Source organism: Dama dama, chromosome 1, assembly GCF_033118175.1.
Source record: "Dama dama isolate Ldn47 chromosome 1, ASM3311817v1, whole genome shotgun sequence".
NCBI classification, from domain to species: Eukaryota; Metazoa; Chordata; class Mammalia; order Artiodactyla; family Cervidae; genus Dama; species Dama dama.
In genome coordinates this window covers 83,651,234-83,678,900 of record NC_083681.1, presented here as the reverse complement: position 1 = coordinate 83,678,900, position 27,667 = coordinate 83,651,234, and the positions used below count along the sequence as shown (strand labels likewise).

At 42.3% G+C, this 27,667-nt stretch overlaps 1 protein-coding gene and 1 long non-coding RNA gene across 2 annotated transcripts in view; one reads left to right on the top strand and one right to left on the bottom strand.

Annotated features, from left to right (window-relative positions):
- Positions 1-27,667, top strand: part of LOC133064414 (uncharacterized) — a 45,299-nt gene that overhangs the window by 11,857 nt on the left and 5,775 nt on the right. Inside the window, exons 3-4 of the long non-coding RNA XR_009694630.1 lie at positions 15,748-15,947; positions 18,078-18,191. This is a non-coding gene — a long non-coding RNA (uncharacterized LOC133064414). The remainder of the gene's footprint in view (positions 1-15,747; positions 15,948-18,077; positions 18,192-27,667) is intronic.
- Positions 988-26,052, bottom strand: MS4A5 (membrane spanning 4-domains A5). The gene is made up of 6 exons (XM_061154455.1): positions 25,900-26,052; positions 18,358-18,486; positions 15,415-15,471; positions 14,400-14,552; positions 1,121-1,328; positions 988-999 (listed from the first exon to the last, which is right to left on the bottom strand). Exons 1-5 carry the CDS (start codon positions 26,050-26,052, stop codon positions 1,206-1,208), a joined length of 615 nt encoding a protein of 204 aa, XP_061010438.1. The 3' UTR covers positions 988-999; positions 1,121-1,205.

The following is a 27,667-nucleotide window of genomic DNA, read 5'->3' as shown; positions in this document are numbered from 1 at the left end:
TTTCAATGGATATACAGTTACACAAGATGAGTAAATTTTAGAGATCTGTTGTCCAGCAGAGTATTTATAGTTAATAATACGGTATTGTGCACTTGAAAATAGGCTAAGAGGATAGACCTCATATTAAGCATTTTCACTAAAAACTAAAACTAGAATCCGCAAAAGGACAGAAGGAACACTTTGGAAGTGATGGGCAGGCTTAGCGGCTTGGTTATGGTACAGGGCATATGCACACATTGAATGTGTGCAGTTTTTTGGTGAATAAACTATAACTCAATAAAGCTAAAAATAAAAGAATCTCATGTAACCTAAAAAAAAGGTTTACAAAGCTGTATATCAAGGTTACTCTCCACACTAATTCTTATTTTTTAAAATAGAGTTATTTTAGTAAAAAATATTACCTGTATTAATCTGTAATGATCAGTCAAATATTTTTTCAGAGTGTCAAGGGGTTCTGAGACCAAGGATCTAAAAGATGTCAGTGTGTTGGCCTGGAGAGGAAGACTTCGGGCTCTGGAGCTGGATTATCTGTTGATACATGACTTTGCCATTCCAAACTTTGTGACCTTGGGAACTTGACTTACCCTCTGTATGCTTCAGCGTCATGGGGTCTGCAAAATGAGTATAATAATAAAACCTGCCTTTTAGATTTTGTGTGTGTGTGAGGTTAAATAAGCAATACACCTGGAACACTTGGCGTGGTGCCTGGAACATTGTAGTGGCTTCTGCCATTACCTGCCAGTTGCTACAAGTGGCTGACATCAGTGTAGACTGTGGACCAGCCATTCTTGCAGCCAGCTCGTCTTTCCACTCAGCAGTGGAGCAGGAGCCGCTAGGTGGAGTCTCCAGGAGAAGTCAGCGGGAGGCACCTCGGACCCAGTTCACCCTGGCTCTGGTTCATTTCTCAACCAGCCCCGCCTTGCCATCCTTTTGTTCAGTGAACGGACCACTAACAAAGGCCAACCGCAATGGTGTGATTTGGGGAGAGGAGGAGACGGTCTTGCAAAGAGGCAAGATGTGTTTTATCAGCCAAAAGGGTCCCAGACTCCCTCCCCTGCCCACCCTCCCCCCCGCCCCAAACAACTCCTTTGAGTCACTCCCCTTTGCTTCCAGGAATTACCGGCCTTAAGAGTCTGTGTTCCTGCTGGCTTCTCCTCACAAGCATAACTTGCCTCTCAGTCACATTTTATATCACGCCTTTATTCTCACAGTTCTTTTTCGTCCCATTCCTCACAGTTACCACACTCGGTGGGTCCCCTCATAATGGAGAAAGACAGGGAAATGAGAAATTCAATGATGCTGAAGGCCATCAACATAACCAAAATTCCCTATAACAGAAGAAAAACATATGAAGGGTTACGGTGTTAGCACAGTAACACTCAGGTAATAGCTAATTTCCGACGCTGATGGGGGCAGCAGTGGTAAGGCCAGAAATGAGACTTCCATGTCTGAAGTGTGTCTAACGCTTAGGAAGCACACTACTGGAGGGTTATGAGGAAATGTGGGCATCTTAACACGGCAGGCACAGCAGAGCCCCGTATAGAACAGCATTATTGTTTTTCTAGAGGAAGTTATGCAAGAGGTAGTTATGCATCTACTTTCTAATTATATGCTAAATTATATGACTCCACTTCATAAACATGCAACACAGAGAAATATTTTAAAAGTGGCCTGTTGAAAGAGAAAGAAAGAGGGTTAAGAAACGAAAAAGGAGCAAAAATAGAAAAGGAAAGAAAAAGAGGGGGAAAAAAACCTACAGGCTAAGAAAAAGAGGAACATGCAGAAAAAGACACTTTTTAATGTAACACTAACAGTAACTTCTTGTGTTCTTTTTGTTACCGCTGAAGACCTTTAAAATATTTTGTATTCTGGCCACTAAGAGTGCCTGGAGGGACACCCACCTGTTAGTAGCCCAGGGACTGGTCACAGCTTGTGTTTTGTTAGATTAGTATGGTTGACACTCTGTCCTACAACTGTCTGTGTCTGCATGCTTTGACTAGAGGTTGAAAAACTGTTCTCAAGTCACATACAGCAAGCCACTCCGGTATTCTCGCCTGGAAAATCCCACGGACAGTGGAGCCTGGTGGGCTACAGTCCATGGGGTCGCCAAGAGTCTGACATAACTGAGCACAGTATCTCTTGGTGTAGTTATAATTCTCTTATTCTTTAGTGACTGGAAATAGTTTATTTCTTCTTTCTCCTCTTCTGCTCTTTTCTGCTTTTTGTTTGTTTGGTTTTTGTCTTTTTCTTTGTGTTTACCATTCTGAAAAATGCTGCCATAAACATCCTTGTGCACATATCCTTATGTATAGGGGACTCAGTGCCGTGGGGACTGCTCTCTGGGTTAAGGCACCTTTCATATAAGTGAATGTCTCCTTGCTTCCCAGAATCTTAGGAACATTTCATATTTCTGCTACTTAAGTACACAAAAGCATCCGTTTCACCATTTCCTTGTGAGTGATAACTTTTATAACTCTGGTTTTTGCCAATTGAGTGTATATAAATCCTAGTCCATTGTTAGTTTACTTGGCATTTCCCTGCTGTGAATTTGAGCATCCCTCTGGGTGTCTTTGGCTGCTACATTTGCATGTTTGTTCCTTCCTCATAAACTTTTGTCTATTTTTTCCATCGTGTTCTTGACTTTTTTGTCACTTTTATTTTCTCTTTGTGTATAAAAACGTAAAACACCGCTGTTATCTGCTTTAAAAATATTCTTCCAGTTTTTTTTACCATTGCTGAGTTTTAATGTAAATGTGTTTTCTTTGCTCTTTTTTGATTTCTAGATCAGAATCATACACTTCATCACACAGTAAGTTCTCTAGTGTCCTTTGCTAGTCAATTCCCCTACCCCCTTCAGAGGAAACCACTCCTGATTTCTAACACAGTTGGTTAAATTTACCTGTTAATTTTGTGTCTGAATTTGTTCAGTATAGTGGATTGCATTTCAGCCATGTTGCTGCATGCATCAGTATTCCAATGTTTGAATAGTCACAGTTTGTTGAGCCTCTCTGTTGCCGATAGACATTTGAATTGCTTCAAGTTTTTAATTGCTACGAATAGATTTCCCAAGAACATTGTTGGGTATTGCTGACATATAAATAGGTCTATGTTTAATTTTGTTAAAAGCTATCAAGTGGTTTTCCAAGGTGGTTGAATTCTAGTTTCTTCATATTCCGGCCAGCACTCGATTTTGCCAGTTTTTTTAAGTCATTCTGGTGCATGTGCAGTGGTATCTTACTTGTGATTTTAATTTGCATTTTTTTAGTAATTAATAATGTTGAACAGATATATGCTCACTAGCTATTGGTATGCCTTTCTTTGTGAAGTGCTTGTGCAAGTCTTACTTTTTTTTTCCTTTTCGTCTTTTTATTGTTGATTTTTGGGAATGCTTCTATATTCTGGATGTGGATCCTCTATCAGATACATGTATTGAGGAGATTATCTCCCATTCTGTGCCTGGCATTTTCACTTACTTTTTTAAAAAATTGAGATATGTGACTATAACATCGTATAACTGAAGGTGTACAGCATGTTGATATAATACATTTTATATTACAGTATAATTACCGCCATAGTGTTCATCAGTCAACACTTCTATCACGGCATGTAATTATCTTTTCTTTTTTGTGATGAGGACATTTACAATCTAATCTCCTAATGACACTGAAGTATGTGATACAGTAGTGTTAACGGTGACACTATGCCATGTGTTAGGTCTTCAAAACTTATTCGTCTTGTAAACGGAAGTTTAAACCCTTTGACTAAGATCTCCTCAAATCACCCACTGCCCAGCCCCTGGTAACCACCATTCTACTCTGTTTCTATAAATTTGGATTTTTAAGATTCCATATAAAAGTGATATCATAGAATATTTATCTTTCAATATCTGACTTATGTCACTTAGCATAATTTCTTCAAGGTCTATCCATTTCGTTGCAAACGGTAAGATTTCTTTTCTATAACTGAATAATGTTCCTGTGTGTGTGCATGTGTATCTCCTATTTTCTTTACCCATTCATCCACCAGTGGACAGTTAGTTTGTTCCCAAGTCTTGGCAGTTGGTAATCTTACTGCAGTGAACATGGAAGGTACACATATTTCGAATTAGTGTTGCGGCTCGCTTTGGATAAATACCAGAGTAGATTTGCTAGATCATATCACAGTTCTATTTTTAATTTTTTTAGCAGCCTCCATACTGTTTTCCATAGTGATGGCACTACTTTACTTTTCTACTAACAGTACACAAGGGTTCCCTTTTCTTTATATTCTAGCCAACATTTGTTATTTCTTGCCTTTTTGATAATAACCATTCTGACAGGTATGAGATGATATTTCATTGTGGTTTTGATTCACATTTTCCTAATGATTCATGATGTTGAGCATCTTTTCTTGTATCTATTGGTCTTTTGTATCCTTCATAAAAATTTCGATTCAGACCCTCTGTCCATTTTTTAGTTGGATTTATTTTGCTGTTGATTTGTATGGTTTTTAAATTTTATTTTGAATATTAGACTCAGATATATTATTTGCAAATATTTTCTCCTATTCTATAGGTTGACTTTTTATCTTCTTGATGGTTTCCTTTGCCATGCAGGAGCTTTTTAGGTTGATATTAGTAGTTCCACTTGTTTATTTTTGCTTTTGTCACCTTTGCTTTTGGTGTCAAATTTAAAAAATCATTGCCAAGACCAATGTCAAGGAGCTTACCTCCTATGTTTTCCTCTAGGAGTCTTATGGTTTTAGGTCTCACATTCAAATCTTTAATCTATTTGAGTTTATTTTTGTGTATGGTGTAAAAGATAGTGGCCTGGTTTTATTCTTTTGCGTGTGACTACCTGGTTTTTCCCAATACCATTTATTGGAGAGATTATCGTTTCCTCATTTTATATTCTTGGCTCCTTTGTCATAAATTGATTGATGTATGGGTTTATTTCTGGATTCTCTATTCTGTTCCACTGATCCATCTTTCTGTTTTTAGGCCAATACTGTACTGTTTTGATGACTGTAGCTTTGTAATATGCTTTGAAATCAGGAAGTGTGATACCTTCTGTTTTTTATTTCTCAAGATTACTTTAGCTATTTGTGGTCTATTGTGGCTCCATATAATTTTTTTTTTCCTCTATGTTTATGAAAAATGCCATTGGAGTTTTGGTAGGGATTGCATTGGCTGTTGATTGCTTTGGGTAGTGTGGACATTTTAACAATATTAATTCCTTTAATCCATGAGCAGAGGGTATCTTTTCATTTCTTTGTGTCTTCTTTATTTTCTTTATTAAATATCATATTTTTCAGTATGCCAATCTTTCACTTCCTTGGTCAAGTTTATTCCTGTATATTTTATCTTTTTTGATGTAATTTCAAATGGGATTGTTTCATTAGTTTTCTTTCTAATAGTTTATTATTAGTGCCTAGAATGCACTTGACTTTTGTTTATTGATAAATACTCCACCAAAAATTATTAAAACTAATAAACAAATTCCGTGAAGCTGCAAGATACAAAATCAATAAACAGGCACAAGCTTACTCTATAATTTCTGTGGAATGGCACAGGACATAGGACAGCTGAAACAATCCTAGAAAAGAATAAAGTAGAAGGAATCCCTCTCTGCGGCACTAAGGTGCACCATGTAGCTACAGGGCTTCCCTGGTGGCTCAGAACGTAAGGAATCCGCCTGCGATGCGGGAGACCTGGTTTGATCCCAGGTGGGGAAGATCCCTTTGGAGAAGAGAGTGGCTGCCCACTCCAGTATTCTTGGCTGGAGAATTCCACGGATAGAGAAGCCTGGCAGACTACAGTCCGTGGAGTTCTAGAGTCGGACAGTCAAACTGAGCGACTAACACTTTCACTTTTCACTTTCAAGCATTAAAACATACCAAAGTCTAAAGTTCTTCAAACCGTTACCCTCTTCTCTGGTAAAGCTAAAGTGTTAGTCACTTGGTCGTGTCTGACTGTTTGCGACCCCATGAACTGTAGCCCACCAGACTCCTCTGTCCATGGAATTCTCCAGGCAAGAATACTGGAGTGGGTAGCCATCCCCTTTTCCAGGGGATCTTCCCCACCAGGGACTGAACCCAGGTCTCCTGCACTGGAGGCAGATTCTTTACTGTCTGAGCCACCAGGGAAACCTGTAAAACTAAAGCCCGCAGCAGACACAAACAGCACAAGTATGATTTGCTCCCATTTCTGCTTGTATGTTAATGTTGTCTGGTATTTTAAATACTTTAATTCCGGTGTATATTATTATTATTATTACTGCATTAAACAAGCAGTATTCACCTGTGTGTGTCCACATGGTTATTCTATCCTTTGTTCTTTATTTTTGTTGCATCTTATTGTGCCATCATTTTCCTTCTATTTGGAATTCATCTTTTGTTATTCCTTTAATGGGGGTGTACAGGAGGCAAACTCAATATTTGTATCTCTAAAAATTCTTTATTTCACCTTCATGTAAGATATTTTAATGGATAATGATAGATTATAGGTTAGCAGTTATTTTATTCAGCATATTGAAGATATTGTTCTGTTGTCTTCTTTTATTGATGCTTTTGGAAAGTTAGCTGTCCATTCAGTTGCTTCTACTTTTTCCTTTTTGTAATTTTCAGAATCTTTATTTATTTATTTATTTTTTAGTTTTAGTTATGATTGCTGAGAATTGAGAAGTGAAAAGAAAACTTGATTTGGAAAAACAACTCAACAAATAGTTAAAGTGTACCACAGTCTGGTGTGAAAGACTACTGTCTAAATTCAAGATTTTAACATAAGGCTTTTCAGAGCCTTATTATTTTACTCAGGATAAACCCATGGAGAACTGTTTTAATGGTAATTTTATGTTAGTTCATGTTTGCCCAAAATAAGGTTGTCGTCTGTCCCTGCAACTCTTCTGCTTTGCAAGTCTGCTTCCTGTCCTGTCCCTAAAACCGCCTCACGGCTGACTCCAGCTCCTGTTGACACCCTTTTCCGTTTTCGCCTGTTGATCTGAGACTCTGTGCTCTCCTCCGCTTAACAAATGCAACAAATCAAGCTTTTAATTGTCATGGATCTTGCTAGTACTCTTTGAAGGTGCCAGGCCAGACCCCTCCCCATTACAGTCCTGTGACTCTTAGTCCCTGGACTCCCGTGGGCTTCCTGTCCAGGGTTTGACCGTCCTTGTTGGCGAGGTAAGTGTAGCACTTTGCATCGAGCAGGGTTTGTGTTTCTGTCCAGGACGCTGGTCTCCCAGAGCCCTCTTTCATTCTCTCTCCAGATTTGTTCCTGTTCCCTCTTCTCGGTGGAGGTCCGCCCAAGCTTTGCCACCAGCCGCCCTGTCCGCCCACCGGCGCTCTATCTGTGTCTCTCTGCGTGTGTAAGAACAGGCCACAGAGCAGGGGCTGTCTCAGGCTTTGTCACTCCTGTCCAGCCACAGAGACTAATGAACAGAAGATCGCTTTGAGCAATATCCCTTCTAGAGACAACTACCTTGGACTCCTCCTTAAAATATTAGAAGGTTGTTTTTTTTTTTTAGTTTTATTTATGTATAAGAAATTTGCTGTGGAAGAGATTCTTTTTGACAAATTCCACCTGTCAGAGGCAGCTGATTCCTTATGTCAGCAGGGAGGGGTGGATTTTCCAAGGCTGTCACTGTTCCTCAACCTTCTTACTTCCCGGTTAATCATTGACTGAGTCCTTAGAAATTAATTGTGCTATATTTCAATCAATATTTCAATGGATTTGACTCCCATTCTGAGAACACGGATGATATAATAAATTTGTCAGTTTTTTCCTCTGATATAGACTACTTTCCCTTGACAGCTATTTATCATTCTTTGCCACCTTGGGCAGGAGCTTGGTTATTTCAGAAACTTCATCAGAGAAAGAATACACTTGAGCCTTGTTCGGTAAGACCTTACTAACTCCACCACCACTACCCGCCGCACCTTTCCTGACCTCAAGCTCTACTCGTCTAGCATTTCTCCGGAAGTAAATGGTCCGAAAGACAGGACAGCTCGCAGATGGGGTGCAAGTGCCTCAGAATTACCAGGCAAACTGCTTCCACTCAAGACGATGGAAACAGAACTACCCCCCGCCCCGCCCAGCTCAGAGTGACAGACACTGTTGGTGGTGATGTGCTCATCTTCTTGGCCCTTTCCTCCCCTCTGTGCTAGTTAAGAGTTCTAGATTATTGGTAGACAGTCCTACACACATGGACCACCAAGATAATCTTCTTTGAAAATTATTACTGGCATATTTCTTCATTCACTAATGCCAACGGTGAGAGACAAGCTCCTAAAAAGACACAAACTACTGAAATTAACCCAAGAAGGGCTAGAACATCTGAATATATCTATAACAAGTAATAAGGCCAGGAGACTTTGTTGGTGAATTCTTCCAAATGTTTGCTGACAATACCATTACTTTACACATTCTCCCCCAAGATATAAGAACAGAGAATATTTCCCAGCTCATTCTGTAAGGCCAGTTTTAACCAGACACAGAATCAAAGGCATCACCAAAAAAGGACAACTATAGACCAATATCTCTTATAAATACAGATGCAAAAATCTTTTAACGAGATACTAGCAAACTGAATCCAACAACATTTAAAAAGGATTATGCACAATTACCAAGTGGAATTTACCTCAAGAATCTAAGGTTTATTTAGGATATAAAAATCAATGCAATATACCATATCAATAGAACAAAGGACAAAAACCACACGATCATCTCAATAGGTAAATTGAGAAAAAGCATGTAACTATAATTTATCACCCATTATAAAAATATTCAACACAATAGAAAGAGGAGAGAATGTCTTCAATCAGAAAAAAGTTCTCAGTCAATGCTCTACTTAAGGGTGAAAGACTAGATGTTTTCTCCCAAAGTACAGGAGAAAAATAAGGATGTCTGTCTGCTCTTGCAGCTTCACTTCAACATTGTGCTGGATGTTCTAGCCAGGGCAGTTGAACAGAAAAAGAAAGAAAAGCATTCATATTGGAAGAGAAGGAAAACTATCTGAATTTGCATATGATGACACACCCTTCTGGCAGAAAGTGAAGAAGAACTAAAGAGCCTTTTGATGAAAGTGAAAGAGGAGAGTGAAAAAGTTGGCTTAAAGCTCAACATTCAGAAAACTAAGATCATGGCATCTGGTCCCATCACTTCATGGCAAATAGATGGGGAAAGAGTGGAAACAGTGGCTGACTTTATTTTTCCCGGCTCCAAAATCACTGCAGATGGTGATTGCAGCCATGAAATTAACAGACACGTACTCCTTGGAAGGAAAGTTATGACCAACCTAGACAGCATATTAAAAAGCAGAGACACTACTTTGCCAACAAGGTCCATCTAGTCAAGGCTATGGTTTTTCCAGTGGTCATGTATGGATGTGAGAGTTGGACTACAAAGAAAGCTGAGCACTGAAGAATTGATGCTTTTGAACTGTGATATTGGAGAAGACTCTTGAGAGTCCCTTGGACTACAAGGAGATCCAACCAGTACTTCCTAAAGGAAACCAGTCCTGAGTATTCATTGGAAGGACTGATGCTGAAGCTGAAACTCCAATACTTTGACCACCTGATGCGAAGAGCTGACTCATTGGAAAAGACCCTGATGCTGGGAGGGATTGGGGGCAGGAGGAGAAGGGGATGACAGAGGATGAGATGGTTGGATGGCATCACCAACTCAATGGACATGGGTCTGGGTGGACTCCGGGAGTTGGTGATGGACAGGGAGGCATGGCGTGCTGAGGTTCATGGGGTCACAAAGAATCGGACATGACTGAGTGACTGAACTGAAGCGAACTGATGTTCTTGTATATAAAATATCCTAAGGAATCCTCCAAGAACTATTACAAATAATAAGTTAGAGTGAGAGTAGATAGTCTGTTAATATAAAGATCAACTGTATTTCCACACAGTAGCAATGAATATTGCAAAGATAGAATTTAGAAAGCAATTCCATTTGTGCATGTATGTGTGCTAAATCACTTCAGTCGTGTCCAACTCTTTGTGACCCATGGGCCATGACCTGCCAGGCTCCTCTGCCCATGGAACTCTCCAGGCAAGAGTATGAGAGTGGGTTGCCATGCCCTCCTCCAGGGGACCTTCCTGACCCAGAGGTTGAACTCATGTCTCTTAAGTCTCCTGCATTGGCAGGTAGGTTCTTTTCCACTTGGGCCACCTGGGAAACCCTAATTTTGTAATAGCATAAAAAAAAGAATAAGATAGGAATAAATTTAACAAAAGAAGTGCAGGCTTTTATACTGAAAACTGTAAGACATTGACAAAGAAATTAAAGAACTAATCAAATGAAGAGGTTCATGGATCAAACAACTTTGAATATTAAGATGTCAGTACTGGTCTACAGATTCAATGTAGTACCTATAAAAATTCCAATTGGCTTTTCTTTTCCCCAAAATTGACTGGATGAGCCTAAATTCGTGTGGAAATGCAGAGGCCCACAGCATCTAGAACAATTCAGAAAAAGAAAAACAAGCTTGAGAATTTGCACTTCCCCTTTTTAGAACTCATTACAAAACTGCCATAACCAAGACGCAGTGGTTTTCTGTTGGTGAGAATGTAAATTGTTGCATCCACTGCGGAGAACAGTGTGAACGCTCCTTAAGAAACTAAAATCAGAGTTACCGTGTGATCCAGGGATCCCAGTCCTGGGCATGTCAACCAATAAAACTGGAGTTCAAAATGCACCCCAATGTCCACTGCAGCACTGTTTCCAATAGGTGAGACACAGAAGCAATTTAAACGTCCATAAGCAGATGAGTGGATAGAGATGTTTTATACATGTGTATAAGGGCGTTGCATGCTCAGCTGTGCCTGACTCTTCGGGATCCCATGGACTGTAACACTCCAGGCTTCTGTTCATGGGACTTTTCAGGCAGGAATACTGGAGCGGGTTGCTATTTCCTCCTCCAGAGATCAAACCTACATCTCCTGCATTGGCAGGCGCCTGCCAATGCAGGAAATGTAGGAAACGTGGGTTTGACTCCTGGGTCAGGAAGATCCTTGGAGAGGGAAATAATGACCCACTTCAGTATTCTTGCCTGGGAAATCACATGGACAGAGGAGCCTGGCAGGCTACAGCCCATGGGTCACAGAAGAGCTGAATATGACTTGGTGATGAAGCAACAATGATATATATATGTGTGTGTATATATATATATATTCAAAATCCTAAAAAATGATGCTCTTAAAGTGCTGCATTCAATATGCCAGCAAATTTGGAAAACTCAGCAGTTGTCAAAGGACTGGAAAAGGTCAGTTTTCATTCCAATCCCAAAGAATGTTCAGACTGCCACACAGTTGCGCTCATTTCACGTACTAGCAAAGTAGAGTTCAAAATCCTTCATGCTCGGCTTCAACAGTGTGTGAACCGAGAACTTCCATGTGTACATTAGAAAAGGCAGAGAACCAGAGGTCAAAGTGCCAGCATCTGTTGAATCATAGAAAAAGCAAGGGAATTACAGCAAGACATCTACTTCTGCTTCTCTGACGAGTGTGGGGAGAGAGCAAATTAGCCAAGAAGAGTCTCTCACCCCACGTTTTGTGAATACTAGTTAGGTAGCAGCTGAGATCACTGACAGTCCGGCCCACGCGAGCCACGCGGGGCCCGCTTGGCCGCGCGCTACCTTCTGCTGTAGGGACGCGCGGGCTCCGGCTGCAAGGCAGCAGCGCGGCTGTGTCACGGCTGCGTCGTCGGTCAGCCACGAGAGGAGGGCTGCAGCGGCAGCCGGGAGAGAGGCTGCGTTGTGGCTGTCGTGCCAGCCAGGAGAGAATAAACGTGCCTGCAGTTCCCACGGTCCCTGGCATCTTCTTCCAGCCTCTTAGCTCATGCTTTGCCTGCCCCGGGTTCAGCCAGCAGTGCGGACAGCATGAACAGCAAGGCTGTTGGTGTCACGAACAGGATCAGCAGTACAGCTACACTAAAGCCTGTGGCTGTGTGGCACGGCAAACGAGAAAATTCTTAAAGAGACAGGACTGTCAGGCCACCTGACCTGCCTCCTGAGAAACCTGAATGCAGGTCAAGAAACAACAGTTAGAACCGGACATGGAACAATGGACCGGTTCAAAATCGGGAAAGGAGTTCATCAAGGCTGTATATTGTCACCCTGCTTATTTAATGTACTTGCATGAGAAATGCTGGGCTGGATGAATCCTAAGCTGGAATCAAGATTGCCGGGAGAAATATCAACAACCTCAGACATGCAGATGATATCATCTTAATGGCAGAAAGCAAAGAGGAACTAACGAACCTCTTGATGAAGGTGAAAAAAGAAAGTGAAAAAGCTGGCTTAAAACTCAACATTCATAAAATGAAGATCATGGCATCTGGCCCCAGCACTTCATGCAAATAAATGGGCAAAAAATGAAAACAGTGGCAGATTTTATTTTCTTGGGCTCCAAAATCACTGTGGACAGTGACTGTAGCCATGAAATTAGAAGATGCTTGCTTCTTGGAAGAAGAGCTATGACAAACCTAGACAGCGTATTAAAAAGCAGAGACATCACTTTGCAGACAAGGTCCATATAGTCAAAGCTCTGGTTTTCCTAGTAGTCATGGACAAATGTGAGAGTTAGACCATAAAGAAGGCTGAGCGCCGAAGAATTGATGCTTTTGAACTGTGATGTTGGAGAAGACTCTTGAGAGTCCCTTGGACTGCAAGGAGATCCAACCAGTCCATCCTAAAGAAAATCAACCATGAATATTCATTGGAAGGACTGATAGTGAAGCTGAAACTCCAATACTTTGGCCACCTGATGCGAAGAGCCGACTGCTTGGAAAAACAGCATGCCTTGACTAAACAGTGCTGCTATGAACGTTGTGGTGGATGTATCTTTCTGAACCATAGTTCTTTACAGATAAATGCCTAGAGTGGGATTGCTGCATCACATGGAAACCCTACTTTTAGTTCTTGAGGAGCCTCCACACTGTTTTCCATAGTTGTTGGTGTTTAGTCACTAAGTCGTGTCTCTTGTGCAACTCCATGGGTTGTAGCCCCTCAGGCTCCTCCGTCCATGGGATTTCTCAGGCAAGAATACTGGAGTGGGTTGCCATTTCCTTCTCCGGGGGATCTTCCCGACGCAGGGATCAAACCTGCGTCTCTTGTGTCTCCTGCTTTGGAGGCGGATTCTTTACCTTTGAGCCACCAGGTTTTCCATAGTGGCTACACCAGTTTACATTCCCGCCAACAGTGCAGGAGTCACCCAGTTTATTTTAACCAAAGGTTCACGTCCTGGTTGGGGTGGAGGGTGGGAGGAGGTTGTCAGGGGATCGGGTATAGGGCCACAGTTTCTCAAGGAGATTTCTTTCTTTCTTCACTCGGTTCAGTAAGTTCTCTCTGCTGTTATGGGGCAGAGGATTTTGTATGTCTTTTTGCCCTTACCTGAAGAGTATAGTAATCTATCAAGGACCCAGATCCTTAATCTCAATGTGGAGATCTTTTCTAAGTCTTCCTACTGGGAGTGGACTCTGGGCTGTGGCCTCTTTCTCCTGCCCTATGCTCAAGCTGGGAACCAGATTCCATCTAGACAACACTGGCAAATGGCCTTGAGGAGAAGCCGCAGTGTTGGTCTTTGGCATCTCACTGATAGATTTTTAGGTTGGGCTTTTGTGTAAAAATTGATCTAGGAGCTCCAGTTCACTCTTCAGCTCTTCCGTGTTTTTGAAGTGGTGTTTTTTTGTTTTTGTTTTTTTAACATAGCATTTTTCTTTGTTTTCAGAGGAGGCTTGATTCAAATAGCTCAATTAACAATGACCAGAACCAGTCTCTCTATTTTCTTCTCTTTTGCCTTGCTTTCTATGGCCCTCGTACATACAGACACTCAATGTTTCTTAGAATGTGCCATATGAAATATTTCACTTTTATTAGGATCTCCGTTTTCCAGCTTTCTCAGCAATTTTGTGGTCTCACTATTTTTTTCTCCACGTAGATTCATATTTTTTTTCCCACTTCTTTACACTAACTTCAGTGGTATTTTGGAAAGAGCAGAAATAAATGCCTGTTTTCTATCTACCATGTTTTAGCAAAAGTCCAATCTAAGTATTAAAACCAATACCATAAAAATATTCCATATGTGACTATACGTACATCCAGGACTGAACTATTACCATATTGCTATATGTGCACTTTTAATATATCACTTTATCTTTTGGATTATATTTACTGGGCATGTTTCATCTCCTTATCTGTGAACTCCTAAAGGTGGGGGTTATAATGTGTTCATTTCTCCATTTTACAGTGCCTGACGTAACGGTCTATCATCAGATACTGTGATTTCGGTAAGATGTTTGTGAATAAAAAACAATACCCGTGTCTGCAGTGTTTTTTAGCTGATGCTAATCGGGTGCTAATAAACCTTCCTGAGTAAACCCACGTCTCCTCGCCCTAAAAGTGCGGCACACTCACAATGAAGAGGGTGGTAACCGCCTGGCACTCACTAACTTCTCCAGCATAGCCGCAGAAGAAGTCTTGATCTATAAGGTAGCCGATGACGAGGAGGATGATGCCAGCGGCCGCTGCCACGGCGCTCAGCACGTTCATTACTCGGCTCAGCGTCACCTGAAAGAGAGAGACGGGGAACAGCGGGGCGCAGCAGGGACAGAGCCGCGGGCAGCAGAGCAGGGAGTTATCACGGCCTTGAGAGGCCCCGGGTGGCCCGCGGCCTCAGGCGCCTTCACTTGACCTCTGCGGGCTTCAGGTCCTCATCCACAGAAAGGAGGGGGTCCAGTGAACTGGCCACAGCCCTTCCATCCCCCCAAAGCCGTACCTAAGTAGCCCCCCATTTAATTGCGGGAAGCAGCACATTGACAAAGAGGGGTTAACAGTCATGGGGCAGCCACGGTACCTCGCCTTTTGATGCTCTGGTAAAAGTCATGGCCTATTGACATTCCCATTTTATGATTGTTTAATGAACCTTGTATTTCTTTGCAATTTTTATTTCCTTCTAAAACTACAAGCCCACAGGTGACGTCCTTTGCTGAGAATAATTTATTGGCCTATGAATTAATATCTCATGTCCTTGCTTCTTTGGGAAAAGTAAAAATACTCTACTTTATAACTTACTTGTAAATTAAAAGTTTGCATTCAGTAACACTGTATTATTTATTTTGAGATTCTGCTTACAAGCTTGAATTACAGAAAATGGATGAGGAAGTTACTGGAACACTGAAACCCCATATAACTGAGTAACGTGGGCAAGTCATTTATTAAGCCTCAGTGTCTAAGAATTTAACTAGATGCCCTAGAGATGGCACTAGTGTTTTATGATTCTGTGAAAAAAGAAGTAAACATCACTGATTGGTGTCAGTACTTGGCACTTTGTGGAATTATAGTGGCTTAATGATTTTCCAGATTCATTTTCAAGGCTGGAACGATTTATTTCAAAGGTAAAATTCTTTAGAGAAGGGGATATGTAACTCACCAGAGTTTCTGTGGTTTTTCTTTCCAGTGCAACTAGAAAGGCTCCAGAATTAACAAACTGTTAAAAAGAAAACGTATCTCAGTGATGGACACATTGAACTGATTTAAAGAATTCTCGTGGCTAACAGACGCTATCCGTTTCTTTTGCATCCCTCCTTCCTAGTTCACACAGTCCTCAAGGCAGTGAGAAGGGCCGGTGCCATCTATGGTTGTCCCCAGTGTATAGTGGGTGAAATCCGGGACTAGAAATTTTGCTTTGGTCCTACCTACTTGAACATGAGAAATTTTTTAACCTTACCGGGCTTTTGTTTTCTCATCTGTCTTCCTTTCATAGCTATTGTGGACTCAGCTCTGATACCACGAGAGACTGGTGTCAAATCGGTTTACAGCCAATGAGATTGGATTCCACCATTCTTACAAGAAACCTCCTTCATAACCGTTTGCAGTCCAATGTGTTCTCTTGGATGAGAACATAGATGGAGTTACAGCTACTACGCTGGAAATTCTGGGAAAATCCTGGTAATTTCCATGGAGGTGAGTCATGTTATGTATTGTTATTGTCTGGTGGAAACTTCCAATCTGATTACAACATATCCATTTTAAGATCCAATCTGATTACAACATATCCATTTTAAAATCCAATCTGATCACAACATTTCCATTTTAAAATTTCTAGTCACGTGGGCTGGAGCTTCTTCAGCTCCATCCCTCCACTCTCTGGGCTGGACTCGGCTCTCAGAGGAGAAGATGTCCTCCTGTGCCTGAAGCCTTTGCTCGTGATTCCCCCTTGGTACGCAGCAAGGTAGCGCTGCCCCTTAACACCCGACCACCCCCCACTCCTTTCCTTCCCACCAGGTTAACCACTCATCCTTCAACAGTCAGTCAAGCTGCAGATGTCTCTGGAGAACCTGCCCTCTGTTCTGCAGAGTCAGCTTCTGTGTCCTTTATCATCACGCATCACACGAGACGATAATTGTCCGACACTCTACTCAGCGGCCTGCCAAGGCGGGAGATGCAGGAGACCCAGGTTCGATCCCTGGGCGGGGACGATCCCCTGGAGAAGGAAATGGCAGCCCCACTCCAGTGTTCTTGCCTAGAGACTCCCATGGACAGAGGAGCCTGGCGGGCTACAGTCCATGGGGTCGCAGAGAGTGGGACACGACCGAGTGACTGACACTCACTACTCAGCTGAGACCTTGAGACCAGGGACTGCTTTTTTCAGAATCCCCACATGCTGCTGGTTTTCTGATGCTAGAATAGGTGCTAAAATAATGCTTATTGAATGTGATTAAATGCTTCTGTGCAGCTCAAAGGTACATCTGAGAAGTCCTAGCTGCTTTTCCACTTCTCTAAAGAGTAAATTGATCTTTCATCTCTGCTTATTTAAGCACTTTCTGTGCCTATGTGATATCATTTATCAACTACTTTGAAACGACCCGTTTGCATGTTTTCTTTCTTGCTATGTGTGAGAGCCCTTTAAAGGGACTCATACATTATTCTTTTTCTTTGCCCCCCCTCCCCCACCCAGTTTTATTGAGAAATAATTGAATTATAGCACTGTATAAGTTTAGGGTATACAACTTAATGATTTGACTTATATGTATCATGAAAAGATTACCCCTATAAGTTTAGTTAACATCCACTCATAATCTCATATAAGTATCAAATAAGGGAAAAGAGAAAGCAAAAAAGAAAAAAAAATTTCCTTGTGACGAGAACTCTCAGGATCTACTCTCTTAAAATTTTCCCCATGAATCATACGGCAGTGTTAACTACGGTCAGAATGTTGTGCGTTGCATTTCTGGCGTTTATAAATCTCACACTGGAAGTGTGTGCCTTTAGAGCAGATTCATTCAGCTCCCTGCTCACCTCTGCCCATCCCTTGATCTCTTTCCTGGAGTCCACATATAAGCAGGATCACCTGGTGCTTGTCTGTTTCTGTCTGACATTTCAATTGGCACAATGCCCTCAGAGTTCATTCGTGTTGTCACAGGTGGCAGAATATCCTCATTTTCTGATGAACAAGACTGAGTGGTGTTTCACTGCGTGTGGTATCCACAGCTTCTTTGTTTGTCCATTGATGGACGCTTAGGTTGTACCCATGACTTGCCGGTTGTAATCATTGCTGCTATGAACATAGAAGTGCAGATGTGCTTTTGACCAAGTGATTTTATTTCCTTTGGGTATATTCCTAGAGGTGGAATTTCAGGGTCATAAATCTATTTTTAATAATTTTTTGTGAAACCTCTATACTGTTTTCCATAGTGAAAGTGAAGTTGCTCAGTCATGTCCAACTTTTTGTGACCCCATGGACTGTAGCCCCCCAGGCTCCTCCGTCCATGGGATTTCCCAGGCAAGAATACTGGGGTGCCATTTCCTTCTCCAGGGGCTCTTTCCAACCCAGGGATCAAAGCTGGGTCTCCCACACTGCAGGCAGACGCTTTACCGTCGGAGCCACCAGGGAATCAGTGCTGTTTTCCATGGTGAGGGCCCATGTATCAGTAATCTTTGGATCCTAATCGCCTTCCTTTATGTATCTGACGTGTGCTGTGTTCAGTCATGTCCGATGCTCTGTGACCTCATGGACTGTAGCCCACCAGGCTCCTCTGTCCATGGGATTTTCTGGGCAAGAGTACTGAAATGGGTTGCCATTTCCTACTCCAGGGGTCTTCCATATCTGACTTACAATAGTAATTCATTTTGAATGGATGAATGGATGAATAATGTCAACACCCAAGCAAATATTCCCAAAGGAACCTCAAGACCCAATGATGGAATGTAAGTAACTGATGAATTAATGGGGAAATCATTTCAACAGAGTTGAATTTTATTTTAATTTTTCAAACCATATCATACAACTCAGTGTAGCTCATTTCATTACTAAGAATTCCTTAATATCCCTGTTGGCATGACTTCAGATTGAATTTGACTGACTTATACTCACCAAAATGGAGCTCCAGAATGGATATCCTGAAATAAATATAAAGGGAAACCTTGGGTATGGATCTTCCAGGGTGAAAAGGAGAACAATTCCAAAAGAAAAGTTCATCACTCCAAGCAGGATCTGGACAGCCTGCAAATAGAGGAGAACATCCTGGTGAGAAGAAATCAGAGTGGTGGGTTTCCTGTTTGAAAATTTAGAAGATCTCCTTCTGCTTAAAAGGATTTGGCAATCACCCCCGTTTATAAATAAGAGAAGTATAGTAGATGCTTCTTTATGATGACAGTAGAAGCTTCTACAGATATTTTCTTGATCCCTCTGTCTAATGAGTGATGAGAGGTAAAATGATGTAATTCACCGCTCCTGAAAATGTAGTCCATGGATTGGTAACATTAGGATCACCTGGGAATTAGAAATACAGACTCTCGGGTCATATCCTGTACTTACGAAAAAGACTCTCCAGGTGAGACTGAGAAGTCTGTGTCTTAAACTCTCCAAGCATCAGGGAAATGCAAATAAAGACCACAAATAGATATCACTTCACACCTATTAGGATGGCGGTTATAAAAAAGACAAGGGAACAAATGCTAGAGAGGATGTTGAGAAAAGGGGACCCTTGAGCACTATTGGTGGGAATGTATCACTACGGCAGACAGTATGGAGATTTCTCAAAAAGTGAAAAATAGTACTGCTGTGTGATCCGGAAATTCCACTTCTGGGTATATATCCAAAGGAAATGCAGTCACTATCTCGAAGAGCTATCTATACTCTCAAGTTAATTGCAACATTATTTACAATAGGCAAGACAGAGAAACAGCCTAAAGGTTCTTTGGCAGATGGGTGGATAAAGACACACACACACACACACACACACACACACACACACACACACACACACACACGTGCAGGAATATTATTCAATCACAAAAGGAAATCCTGCTGTTTACAACAACGTGGATGGATCTTGTGGGCATTATGCTAAGTGAAGTAAGTCAAAAGAAAAGGCAAATACCATATTATGTCCTTTATAAGCTGAATCTAAAAACTTCAAACTCAGGACTTCCCTGGTGGCGCCATGGTAAAGAATCCACCTGCCAATGAAGGAGACGCGGGTTCGATCCCAGGTCCGGGAAGATCCCACATGCCGAGGATGACCTAAGCCTGTGCGCTACAACTATTGATTCTGTGCTCTAGAGCCGGGAAGCCACAGCTACTGAACCCTGCTCGCCCGACTGCAGAGCGGCCCCTGCTCGCCGCAGCCGGAGAAAAGCCCTCACAGCAGTGAAGACCCAGCGCAGCCAAAAATAAACGAAATTATTCTAAAAAAAGAAACATCAAACTCACAGGAACGGAGAGTAGGATGGTGATTGCTAGGGACTGAGGGGCAGGGGAAGTGGGGAGATGTTTGTCAAAGGGACAAATGTTTGGTTTTAAGTTCTGGGGATTGAGGGTCCAGCATAGTGACGGTGGTTAGCAAGACAGCATTGTGGACTTAAAAGTTGCTAGGAGAGCCAAGCTTTAAAGTTCTCAGCGCAACTCCTGCAATAAAAACAGCAATTGTATGAGGCGCAGCAGTAATGACCAACCTTACTGTATAAACATTTTGCAATATATATGTGTATCAGGTCATCACATCATACACCTTAAATTTACACAATGTTATATGTCAATTATGTCTCAGTAAACCTGGGGGAGAAACCTCAGAGTCTTTGTCATATAAGTGGTAGAGTTTGAAAAACACTAAATTCTAGATCACCATAGCACAGAGTGCTTAGCTGCTCTGTGATGACCTCCGTGAGTGGAAAAGGAGGAAGACTCAAGAGGGAGGGGATAAATGTGCACGTATGGCTGATTCATGATGTTATGCTGCACGGCAGAAATTAACACATCATTGTAAAGCAATTATGCATGCGTGCTTAGTTGCTCAGTTTTGTCTGACTATTTGTGACTCTATGGACTGTAGCCCACTAGGTTCCTCTGTCCATGGGATTTTCCAGGCAAGAATACTGGAGTAAAATGCCATTTCCTGCTCCAGGAGATCAACCCCGCACCCCATGTCTCCTGCATTGGCAGGCAGATTCTTTACCACTGAGTCACCTGGGAAGCTAATTATACTCCAATAAAAAAATAATAAATCACCATACCAGCCTGGCCTCAAGTAGTGGACAGTCAGAAAACCCTTCTGCTAATGACCACAGTCCTCTGAGGTACCGTCATCTGTGGGCCCAGTCATCCCCCGGGGCCCAGAGCACCCCCTGTCTTTTCTACATTTTTCTGTTTTTTCTCTCCGCACCACGTTTGTGATGCCCTACAATACCAAGTAGTGCTTTGGTTGGTGAGAATGATGCAATGGTTAGAAGGTATATAGCATATGAGTCTGCGTCTTCTGTCTTCCTTTTCCCAGTCCACCTTCTAAACACTGAGCTCCTTACTTCCATAGCAACTACTGTTTGAAAAGGGACATTGTAAATGGCGCCATCCTCACCTCCAGACTCACGTGTTTGGCTCTCGTCAAACACCACCACGGGAGTGTCCCACTACCACCTTGCGTTCCATATGCCAGAACCAAGTTCCCTTTGCCCCCTTTAAAGCTCGCCTTCTTTCTGCCCCCTCTCTCTTTGCTGTCAGCATCATCTTTTTCTGAGGCCTAGTCTTGAGGCCGTCTTCTGCTCTCTGAATGTCCCTTGGCCCCCTGCACTCAGAAAGGAAGCAAGCTCTCCTCTTGCCTCTGTCCTCAAAGGCTTTGGCTCTTTCCTCTTCTTCTGGCGTCACCAGTGTTGGGGCACCTGTTTCACGCACCCTGAGTCCTGTGTGTGTGCATATGTGCGCATGTTCTCGGTCTTTCTCCATCTGCAGTTGGGAAGTTGATCCCCTTCTCCCTTCCTTCCTTGCCGTGAGGTCTTCCAGCAGACACACATCCTCTTCTGCTTAAGGCCTAAATGTTCCCGGGCAGTTACTGCTCCTGCTGTGGGAAAGCTTGATACTTGGGGAGCAAGTTCAGCTCAGTGGCTGCTACCATCCATCTAAACTATTAAATTTGTTTTCTCACTGGTCTTTCTGCACCAGCATCCATTTTCCTTGTTTAACAGTGTAAAAGAGAAGCCCAATCCCATTACTTTTTTTTCAGTATTATTTGAAACATAGTGGTCATCAAATTCATTCAGAGAAGTGTTGAAAGTGGTCTTCGGCCCCCACCCCCTCAATAGGTCGGGAAGATCCCCTGGAGAAGGAAATGGCAACCCCCTCCAGTATTCTTGCCTGGAGAATCCCATGGACGAAGGAGCCTGGTAGGCTACAGTCCACAGGGTCGCAAAGAGTCGGACACGACTGAGCAACTTCACTTCACTCACTCACTCAGTTCTAGAACAAGGTCTGGAGACTTGGTATATATTTTATAAAGCTCCTTAAGTTATTTTATTGATTTTACGGACTGGAAAATATTAATACTTATCTATGTTATAAAATCTTAAGGATGGTTTATAGGGTTCCTGGAAATTAGGTCTCCAAATTACTTTCCTGGTTACTTCTCCTCACCACTTAGTTTTGTTTTTTTTTTTTTGTAATTTTTTAACACCATGGTAAAGTGTACATATAAAATTTACCATTGTTACCATTTTATTTAGAATAGTAAGCTTTATTTTTAAAAGTAGTTTTAGAATCACAGAAGAATTGAGTGGAAAATGCAGGGAGTCTCCATGTATCGCCCTATCCCCTTCCTTCTCCTCCCACCCAAATATCAGCATCTCCCACGAGACGGTGCTTTTGTTAAAACTGACGAACCAGCGCCGACACGTGACTGTCAACCAGAGATCACGGTCTACACTGGGCTTCACTCTGTGTGTTGTGTTCCAGGGCTTTGGGGAATGTATAATGTCACGTATCCACCCTTGTGCTATTGTTCAAAACAGCTTTCCCTGCCCTAGGAATCCTCCGTCTCCACTCCTCACCCTCCCTCCCTCCTTGCTCCCTGGCGCCACTGGCGGTCTCGCCGCTGCAGTTCTGCTCTTCCAGCGCGTCGTGCAGCTGGCATCACGCGATGGCAGGTGGCCTCTGCCAGCCGGCCCCCTGGCTCGGCGGCGCGTGCTCTGGGTCCTCCTTGTCCCCAGTGGCCTGAGGCTATTTGCTGCGTGCTGCTGAGTAGCAGTCCACTGTGCGGAGGCAGCACACCTTACTCATCCGTCCTGGTTGTTTCCTAGCTTGTCCTTCTCTAATCCTCTCACAGCCTTTAAGCCTAGCTTTTTTCTCCCAGCTCTCCCTTGCCATTCATGAGAGCTGTGCCACCAGGAACTTTTGTCCATTGTGCTTTCTCCATCTCGGATATTCTACCTCCTTCCTCTCTGCTTTCTAAAGTTGCATCACTTCTTCTCTGTTCAGATTTGCCATGATGTTGTCTCATCCCCTTAGCTGGAAGTGACTGTTTCCCCTCTGGGTTCTCCTGCCTCACACCAACACCATTTATGACTTTTAGTAAATGCTACATTGAAATGTAGTTATTAACATTTTCATTCTATTAGTTTTAAATTATTTATTTTCTTTCTTCAGTGAAAGAAATGAGATTGTGTTTGTTTCTATAGGCCGTATAATGTTAACCGTAGTTTCTTGCGTGTAGTTTAATAACATGTATTTCAAAAATAATGTTCACTCTTCAGCAGAGCTTTGGGTGTCATTATATCTGAATAGAAGCTAGTGCAGTTCAGACTGCAGGCCCCGTTCCTCATGTCAGTGGGCCGTATTTATGTACTAATCTCTTTATTTTTCCTGAAAAAAATTGATTTATTTCTATTTTCTATTCTTAGAGGTCTGGGTATTGAAAGGATATTTTCTAAGATTTGGGCAATATTATAGCTTCAAACGGCTTCCCTAGTGGTTCGGACAGTAAAGAATCTGCCTGCAGTGCAGGAGACCTGGGTTAAATCCGTAGATATGGAAGATCTCCTGAAGAAGGGAATGGCCACTCCAGTATTCTTTCCCAGAGAATTCCATGGACAGAGGAGCCTGGTGGGCTATAGTCTACGGAGTCACAAAGAGTTGGACACTACTGAGCTCCTAACACTTTGACTTTCATAGCCTCAAACATACCTGAATCCCCACATTGTCTGAAAAGAAGATTGCTAAATAATTGACAATTAATGTTGATGAAGTGGGTAGATGAAGACTTACGGTATTCAGGAGATTTTCTGCAAAAAGTTTCCACATACACAAATACCATGTCATTGTTGTCAAACTGAATTTTGATTTTTCATTGGGAAAATATGAAAGTGTAGAACTGAACAACCTGGGGTATAGAATTCAGTCTGTTCACTTCTATTCAATTTTCTCCTTCCTTTCTTTTTTCTGAACTTGACTGGAAAAAAATCATACAGGTAGTCAGTTTGGGGATTTTTACTATGTGACTTTTAAGAGTCCAGGGATCTTGGCTTATTCATTTAATGTTTTCCTTTCCATAAAATCTTACACATGACTGATATAGAAGTGATACATATCTCCTGAATTTAACGAACATAAACTTTGGAACTGGCTCCTACCTTGAAACATGGTGTCACCAACCATAAAGAAAACAAAAAGACGATGTAAAGAATGGGAGAAAATATTTGCAAATGATGCAGCTAACAAAGGCTTAATTTTCAAAACATACAAATAGCTCATACAACTCAACAACAAAAAAACAAACAGCCCAATCAAAAAATGTATAGAATATGAATAGGTATTTCTCCAAAGAAGACATACAGATGGTCAACAGGCACGTGAAAAGATGCTCAACATTACTAATTATTAAGAAATGAAAAGCTACAAGGAGGTACCACCTCACACTGGCCACAATGACCATCATTAAAAATATATGCTGGAGAGGCTATGGATAAAAGGAAACCATCCTACACTGTTGATGGGAGTGGAAAACTGGAGGTTCCTTAAAAAACTAAAAATGGTATTGTCATATGATCCAGAAATCCCATTCCTGAGCATATATCCATACAAAATTATAATTAAAAAAGATACAAGCACTGCAGTCTTCATGAAAAGTGAAAGTCACTCAGTCGTGTCCAACTCTGCAACCCAGTGGACTATACACTCCATGGGATTCTCCAGGCCAGAAGACTGGAGTGGGTAACCACTCCCTTCTCCAGGGGATCTTCCCAACCCAGGGATTGAACCCAGGTCTCCCACATTGCAGGTGGATTCTTTACCAGCTGAGCCACGAGGGAAGCCCAAAAATACTGGAATGAGTAGCCCATCCCTTTTCTAGTGGATCTTCCCAACCCAGGAATCGAACTGTAGTCTCCTGCATCGCATGCAGAGTCTTTACTAGCTGAGATACGAGGGAAGCCCTTGCAATGTTCATGGCAGCACTGTTTTCAGTAGGCAAGACATAGAAGCAAGCTAAATGTTTTATCAAGAGATAAATAGAGAAGATATAGGTCTTCCCTTGTAGCTCAGTTGGTAAAGAATTTGCCTGCAATGCAGGAGACCCGGGTTCAATCCCTGGGTCAGTAAGATCCTCTGGAGAAGAAAATGGCAACCCACTCCATTATTTCTGCCTGGAGAAGCCCATGGACAGAGGAGCCTGGTGGGCTACAGTCCTTGGGATCTCAAGAGTCAAACATGACTGAGTGACTAAACCACCACCACCATGGTTTATATACACAGTGGAATATTACTTAGCTATAAATGGAATGAAATAATCTCATTTGCAGCAACATTGATGGGCCTAGAGCTTATCACTAAGAGAAGTAAGTCAGAAAGAGAAAGACAAATACCATATGATATCATTTAGATGTGGAATCTAAAATATGACATAAACAAACTTATCGATGAAACAGAAACAGACTCAGAGACCCAGAGAACAGACTTGTGGTTTCCAGAGGGGAGGGGAGGTGGGGGCCAGGGTTGGGTTGGGAGTGTAGGGTTCGCAGGTGCGAGCTGTCACATCTAGTGTGAATAGACAACAAGGTCCTACTCTATAGCCTAGGAAACCATATTCAGTACCCTGTGATAGATCATAATAGAAAAGAATGTGTATATAGCTGAATCACTTTGCTGCACAGCAGAAATTAACACAACTTTGTAAATAAACTACACTTCAATAAAATAAATTTAATCAACATCATTCTACCATATATATATATTTTTTGTTTTGTTTTGTTTTTTTTCCCCTTCTCTTCTTACCCACTGTCTTAGTTCAGGCTTCTTTAACAAAGTACCATAGACTGAGTGGCTTACAAACAGCAGAAATTTATTTCTCATAGTTCTGAAGACCCAAAGTCTGAGGTCAGATTTCCGGCACGGTTGGGTTCTGAAGGAGGTTCTCTGCCAGGTCGCAGAGTGCTGTTGTTGAAAGAAAGCTAGCTAGCTTTCTGGCCCCTCACAAGGTCTCTAATCCCCCATTCATGCAGGCTCCACCATCGTAAACTAATGACCTCCCGAAAACCCCATGTCCAAATACCATCACATTACGATTAGGATTTCAAATACAAATTTGGGGGCTAACAAACATTAAGCCTCTAATATACCCTCTGTAGAATTTACATGGGGGAAAATCTTACTCACCCCTAAGATTTTCATTCTTGTAGCAAGTAATTTTGGAAAGGGCATGCTAGAGTCATAGGTTGTGCCTGTAACATGCCCTGACTGAAATTCGGGCATAGTGATGTCTGGAGGAAACACTAGAAACACAGGGCTGTGTGCAGCTCTTGAATCCATGATGGTGTAGTTGAGATTTTGAAGTGAAACAAAAAAAATGATTTAGTTGATGCTTCAGCCTAGATCATGTTCTTCTGTACCAAGGCTGTCTGAAGCACTGCCGTTGTTGTGGTTTGTCTTGGAATTATAGAACCGCTGAGTCATAGTCATGGAATCTCAGGACTGGTCAAGATCTCAAGAAGGTTAGTGAGTAAGAGGCCCAGATCTGGGGTTCAGAGGATCTGACCAGTAGACCTGAATCAGTCAGAAACTCACTGTGATCTTGGGCAAGCCATAGCCCCCTCTTGGTTTCAGCCTCCTTATCTGTGCACTGATTGGGTTGGACTAAATGGTCTATAAAGACATTTCAATTCTCAAATAAATGAATTTTATGGACATTTATTCTAGTTCTCTATCTTCAGACAGGTAGAAAACAAAACCTCTCAGGCCACAGAATTAATTAGCTACATCTTGAAGCAGACGTCATGTCTATTTAGCCTGTCACTTTTGTTTTTTGCCAGCTGACTTTATTAGCTTCAGTTCAGTTCAGTTCAGTTGCTTAGTTGTGTCTGACTCTTTGGGACCCCATAGACTGCAATACACTAGGCTTCCTTGTCTATCACCAACTCCCAGAGCTTGCTCAAACTCATGTCCATCAAGTTGGTGATGCCATCCAACCATCTCTTCCTGTTGTCCCCTTCTCCTCCTGCCTTCAATCTTTCCCAGCATCAGGGTCTTTTCCAATGAGTCAGCTCTTCACATCAGGTGGCCAAAGTATTGGAGTTTCAGCTTCATCATCAGTCCTTCCTATGAATATTCAGGGTTGATTTCCTGTAGGATTGACTGCTTTGATCTCTTTGCAGTCCAAGGGACTCTCAAGAGTCTTCTCCAACACCACAGTTCAAAAGCATCAATTCTTTGGCACTCAGCTCTCTTTGTGGTCCAACTCTCACATCTGTGCATGACTACTGGAAAAACCATAGCTTTGACCAGACAGACCTTTACTAGCTTAGCTGTGAACAAACCGCTTCAAGACTCAGTGGCTTCAAACAGCCGCCACTTGGTATTGCTCACAGTTCTTTGGGTTCTGTTGGGTGATTCTGCTGGTCTGGTCCAGCTCAGCTCTTCTCTGTCAGGCTTTCTCATGCATCTGCGGTTAGCTAGTGGAAGGACCATACCTAGATGATTTAGTATGACTTCCGTCACATATCTGGGCTTCCCAGGTGGCTCTTGTGGTAAGGAACCCGCCTGCCAATTCAGGAAACAAAAGAGATGGTGGTGCAATTCCCAGGTTGGGAAGGGCCCCTGGAGGAGGGCATGTCAATCCACCCCAGTATTCCTGCCTGGAGAATCCCTTGAACAGAGAAGCCCGGCGGACTACAGTCCATGGGGTCACAAAGAGTCGGACACAAGTGACTTGGCACACGAGCACGCAGTCACTTGTCTGGCAGGTGGCGGACCCTCGCGTCTCTAATGGTTTTCGAAAGTCTCCTGAATCATGTGTGTTCATGTCCCATTGATCACTGGCATCAGATGGCATGGACAGCCCAGATTCAAGGGGTAGAAAAATGGACGGCAGTATCTTCAGAGGAGGAACTGCTCTCTTAGTGCATAGATGAAGAGGACGGAAGAACTG